We start from the raw sequence: 6,062 nt of genomic DNA on the forward strand, positions 1-6,062 counted from the left end.
CACCGACTAGGTGAGAGGAAGGCTAATGTTTTTGATAGAGTTTTTGTTTTGTGTGAGTGAAAAACATTCAGTCAGAACTTGAAAGGCATACTGTACTCCAAGGAGAGTCTTATTTTCTAAAAGACCACATCTTCATGAACTCAAAATTAACTACCCATAGTAAGTTTACAAAAATATCCACAGATGAACAAATAGATGAATCATTCATTATCCAGTAACTGAGTATCACCTTCATGCAGACTCATGGAGTGTGATGCATGATGGGAATAATAGTACCTATGGGATAATCGCTGAGGTCCCAGGTAAATTTTTGGGTCAAATAAATAGAAGAATTTAGTTGCTAAGAATGGAAATTGCTGAACAACTATTCACACACACTACAAACATTATTTTTAAGATCAGACCTAGATTTCATCCATTAATAAGAGCGCCCCATTTTAAGAAGGCATTTTTTCAATGGGTTTCAATGGGATGATTGAGAAAGACCAAACCAAAGCCCAATGTTGACCAAAAGCAAATGGGAAGTAATCCTGCATTGCAAAAATAATTTTCAAGCTCAACTAAGTATTTCTAAGAGCGCCACAGTTGACGTTTGTCCAATGGTTGTTCGAAATATGTTACACCTATATGTGTCCAAATTCAATGTCATTATCAAGTGGTCAATATGATTACGTTATGGAATACACTAAAATATTACTACCGAAATTGGAACACTCTCCGCAGTATGTCGTATGCCTTTAAGAATCTATATGACTGTGACTGTGAATGGGCTGTTGTAAAATGGTTGTGAGTGGAGTGTTGCATGGCCATCACTTGAAGTATTAACTTAAGTTACCAGAAGTTGGTTCTTTAATACATGTCTTATTTACAAAAATGTATATATAGTTCTTTGTGACATATAGTGTTATTTATACCTAGGAGGCTTTCCTTGTTTGGACTCTGGAAGAAAACTAAGTTTGGGACCCCCTGCAGCTTTCTGCAGGCGTGTTATTTATTGTTTATGACTTCAAAAACAGGCTAACGTAGGACAGCATGAATGAACTTTATTCTTGTTTGCCACCAGAAACTCTTCCAGAAGAGTTCTTCCACCTGAAAAAGTTGGAGACGCTTTCGCTAGAAAACAACAGAATCCAGAGACTTCCGACATCAGTGGAGAAACTGATCAACCTGAAATCACTATCCCTGGCAGGGAACAAAGTGGACAGCTTTCCGCTCGCACTGTGTAAGCTCAGACACCTGGATGCACTGGACCTCTCCCGAAATTCCCTGACTGAAATTCCTGATGGGGTCGGTGACCTACAGGTCATTGAACTCAATCTCAACCAAAACCAGGTACTAGTACTAGTATGCACCTTTCTCACGCGGCGACCATGATAGAGCAATGACGAGGTGAATGAGGCATACAAACAAAACTTATTTCTAAATTAGCTCGCATTTATTTCTCCCCAAAACCACACAATGTTTCACAATATAAGATCAAATAATAAATATTGTAACTAGGGTTATGCACCAAAAGGTGTAGCAATTTAGAGCAGCGTAGACTGACCCCATATTCCTTTAAGAGATGCAAAATAAAAACATAATAATGCAAATATTTGACGGACATGTAGCCATTCTTTTATTGGTCGCTTTCCTAATTGCCAGGCTATCATTGGTTGAACTGATAATTATGATCGACAGTCTTTTGTTTGCCTCATTGAACTGGTTTTAGATCTATCATGGCCCCCGCGTGAGAAAGGTGTATATCCTAAGTTGTGATTGTCAGTTTAGTCTCATATAAACATTTCAGTTCCTTTGCATATGAAGGTAGCTAGTACTTCACTATGAACATATACTCTTTTAGCAGAACTTTAGTAATTAGTAATAAGCAGTAATTATACTATTTCTTTGCACACAAGACATAAAAAGGTGAACTTCGTTGACGATCTGTCATATACTTAGTTGCTGAATGCTCAGTGGTCACTGTCCAGTTGTAACCTTTTGAGTGCAAAGGGGGCATAAGTCTTGTTATCCCTTTATTTGTTTACTCACAATGTGTTGTACAATGTGCCCATCTGAGCTTAAGATTTGAACCAGTGGTTAGCGGCCCTGCCTCTGGAACTAGAAGCCGTGAGTTTGGTTCCAGCTCTGTCGCTCACCCGACATGCACGCTACCAGAAAGGGTTGCAGTCCTTAGGACAGGACGTTAAGCCGTGGTCCACTGTTCATTGTGCTTGTTGAAAAGAGCTAGGGGAATTTCCCCGGTACAACGAACCTGTAAATACTGTACATAGCGTCTGTCCTCTCTGTCACGACCAGTGGAAGACTAGCTCTTCAGTGAGCAAAAACTGGATCGAGATCACTTTCCTTTCCTTTTTTTTTACCAGTGTGGTTTGTAAATACAGCACTTAACTAATGGTACGAACACCCAATGGCCAGTAAAAATCATTTATCAAATCTTTGTGGGGGATGATGAACAAAAGATCTCATTGTGTACTTATCTCTCGCACTCACTCACTATCCATTGTCACACTACACACATGTGAATTGTTTCCTTACTCCAAAAAGCAGCTACTCAAGCAACTGGACATGATTTTGGAAATGGTCAGATGTGTCAGGTTGCATCTACTACCTTTCATCAGTGACACTGGGGAAGTCCTGGGTCATTTTGTTTCAGGTTATTACAAACACCTTTGATAAGATCAGTTACTGTAAATGCATTTAAGTTCGCGGGGATTTGATTTTGCGATAGCGGGACTTTTCGCGGTGGTTTTAATTTTGCAGTAACACCATAGACTGCAGTCTAATACCATAATAGGAAAATGTTTGCGGTGGTTTTAAGTTCACGGTGGTTTAATCCACATTAATCCACCACAAACATTTCTGCATTTAGAGTAATACCATTGCGAACCATGTGTTACTCAGCACCAAGAGGCCACGTCTAGCGAAATGATAGACGTTAAACGAGGACAACAACAACAACAATTGCTTACTTTCACTTGCTGCTGCTAAATAGGGCTGGGGGGAGGGGGGAGGTCATTATGTAATCATGTTGCATGTCATGACAGGGATAGAGGAAGTGTTTAGAGGTGGTAATCCATTGATAATTGTTGTTTCTAAATGGACAAACAGAAAAGCAGACAGTAAAATACATAAAGGAATAACACAAGTGTTTGTGTTTGAACCTTTTTCTCAGCTTAAAACTAGTCTTTCTACATTGTTATTCCCTTCACAAAGAAATGCTATTTTCCAGAGGGTGTAAATGTAATAACCACATATAGCCTTATATAGCTGTTCTAAAGAGTTTGACCCCACTGAGCGTTTACCTATACAAAATGTAGTTTGACCATAGGGTTTGTGACTATGTATGATAGTATGAAGCTGAAAATTGTCCAGTAGATATGAACTTACGGTCATGTACATATGATGACCATGATATTCGCAGGAGTAAAAGCAGAAAAATGTTTCTTCCTGCTTGTAGATCAATAATCTGACAGATGCGTTGGCCACCTGTCCACGGCTGAAGGTACTGCGAGTGGAGGAGAACTGCCTGCAGCTGTCCACCATCTCTCCAAAGATCCTGGGGGACTCCAAGGTGTCTGTCCTGGCCTTAGAGGGAAACCTGTTTGAAGTTAAGGACCTGAGAGAGTTGGAGGGTTATGAGAAGGTAAGGACAGTTGATGTTACCTCGCACACCTAGCAGTATACACAGTGTACAACAGGAGGATACAAATTCAGTCACATTTGGGTCAACATTCTTTCAACAGCGCCATCTTGTGACAAGAAGTAGCTGACAGTTAGCCTGATTAAATTGCACTTAGAGTCACTTGTCCAACTTTGGCCTCTAGCTAGTAAGGGGCCCGTTATCACTGTTGACAGCAGTGTTGCACAGACTAGAAGGCACTGAGTTGTTGCTGAATTTTTGTAGAAGATTGGAATCTTGGAATGAACGGACCTGTTCAATCTATGCCATACATTTGTCTATGGTCCCTAATAGCCCCTAATATTTGATTAGATTGAATGAATTTATGGTGATATTTCTTAGAATGGGAGTAATGCATCTTATTTGAATATATATGTAGCCCGTCCCGGTATCCCTTGTGAAGTTGTGAATTACAAATGTAATTAATATTCATAAGGTTCCAGCGCACCGCAGTATTTTCCGTGCGGGCAGCGATATTTGATTGATCACTGTAAAATTGAGAAAGTTTCCAGATAAAAGTTTTCAGATGGTACAAAAATAACCATATTATAGTCCAATTTCATTTTGTACTTTGTATTTATCTCTTATTCATTGTGCATTTTGTATATGAAAGTATATTTTGTTTCCAATTATTATTGTATAGACCATTTTGTATCAATTACTTGTGTATTTTGTTTGTTTTGGGGAGACAACTTGTAGAGGGGACCTCTCACCTGTTTTGTCTCGCCCTCCATTTGATATGGAAAGTTCAATAAACAAAGAAACAAAAAAGTAGAGTAACTTTTTACAGTTAACTGTTTTTTTATGTTAGTAAGATGTGTTTGTTTAAGTCCCTGTGATTGACAGCCTTTTTAAACGTCTGTTTACAGTACATGGACCGGTTCACGGCGACAAGGAAGAAATTTGACTGAGGACAGACTTATCTAGAAAATGTGCGGAATGTAGCTGTTGATCAAACAGAGCAAGCACAGGGGAAATAGTTCATCTCATATATCTTAGAATGATGGGAAGTTGTACAGGTTGATATGAAAATGAGTAATTTTATGATGATAAAATTACATTTAATGAGTAAGTTATGTTTCGATGCCAAATTATATCCCAGGAATGTATATGATTTTCAGTTACCAGCCGTACAATATGTATATCTTATCACGCCCACCCAATAACAATAATAACATAATATACTGGCAGAGAAAGTTTCCTGTCACTGTACAATGAAAGTACTGATTAATTGGAGACTTAGAAAAGGAGAACGTATCAGCATCACATCACTTTTATCAGCTTGTAATAGGTTATTGACTTTGTTTTAGTATGTCACTGACAGTCAAAACCAGTGTTGCAGGCCAGTATGTATATGTACATGCTTACCAGGTATTCTAAAATAGTACTGCATTCAAACTTTTTCTAGTTAGACTTAATACAATCATTAAACTAAGTGTTTTGTTCTTTTACATATCTAGGTGTGCAATCATTTTTTTCTTTGTTTTTTTTTTATTGATTTGATACTAGACTACAAAATGCAAACATCACTTCAGATATAAATTCTGCCAGCTGTGGCCAGAAGTACTAGTGTATCATGGATGAAAACTGTCAAACATATTTGTCTAACATAGATGTTGAAAGTACTGTATCATTAAAAATGTTAACAATATCTTTTTAATGATGATTCTGTATTTTGGGGTTTGTTAGCAAGTTCTTCTTTACATTTCAAGTTCTTCTTCACAGAGGTGTGGTAGCAAGTTCTTCTTTGCATTTATAGTTAACGTTAGTTCACCTTTATCCGTAGGATAACCTATATCTGTTGTATAAAAATAGGGTATTTGGGGATCATTAAGTCGATGGAAGGTAGTTTTACATTGCAATATTTTGAAAATGTTGACATTTGAAACCCACTTTGACCTACATACATACATACATACATATTCATGTTGACCTGAAATCTCTAAATACCCATTTTTTTAAACAATGAATCTAGGTCACCCCACGGATTAAGGTGCACTAGTGTTATAAATTGTAGCTGTTCTGATGTATTTGCAAAATTTTGTATTTTTGCAATGATGCACCACTATATTATACCAGGTTAAAAACAATATACTATATCACATCTACAAAAGTGTTGTGAAAATTCAACAAAAATATATCTTTCAAAACATATATGAATAATTTGACTGCTTTTAAAACGATAAGTCCTATTTTGAAAGATTTGGATGTAATTTGACTGCTTTTAAAAAGATACATGATGAATCAACTTTCAAAATATCGCTTGGCATGTGCGTCGACGCAATGCTCGCTCTTCTCTGAATCTTTTTCCTTCTGTTTCCTTCTGATTTTTCTCACGTATCGTCAGCAGTGGTGACTCTGAGAGCCGTGTTAGAGTTCA

At 37.5% G+C, this 6,062-nt stretch overlaps 1 protein-coding gene across 1 annotated transcript in view; it reads left to right on the plus strand.

Annotated features, from left to right (window-relative positions):
• LOC118425234 (leucine-rich repeat-containing protein 57-like) overlaps window positions 1–5,779 on the plus strand; it is a gene marked incomplete in the record, with an annotated part of 6,468 nt that extends 689 nt beyond the window's left edge. Inside the window, 3 exon segments of the mRNA XM_035834023.1 lie at window positions 1,064–1,332; window positions 3,461–3,646; window positions 4,552–5,779. Coding sequence (XP_035689916.1) covers window positions 1,064–1,332; window positions 3,461–3,646; window positions 4,552–4,593 — 497 coding nt within the window.
• Between the last annotated feature and the right edge of the window lie 283 nt (window positions 5,780–6,062).

The sequence above is a fragment of the Branchiostoma floridae genome, chromosome 1 (assembly GCF_000003815.2).
Source record: "Branchiostoma floridae strain S238N-H82 chromosome 1, Bfl_VNyyK, whole genome shotgun sequence".
NCBI lineage: Eukaryota > Metazoa > Chordata > Leptocardii > Amphioxiformes > Branchiostomatidae > Branchiostoma > Branchiostoma floridae.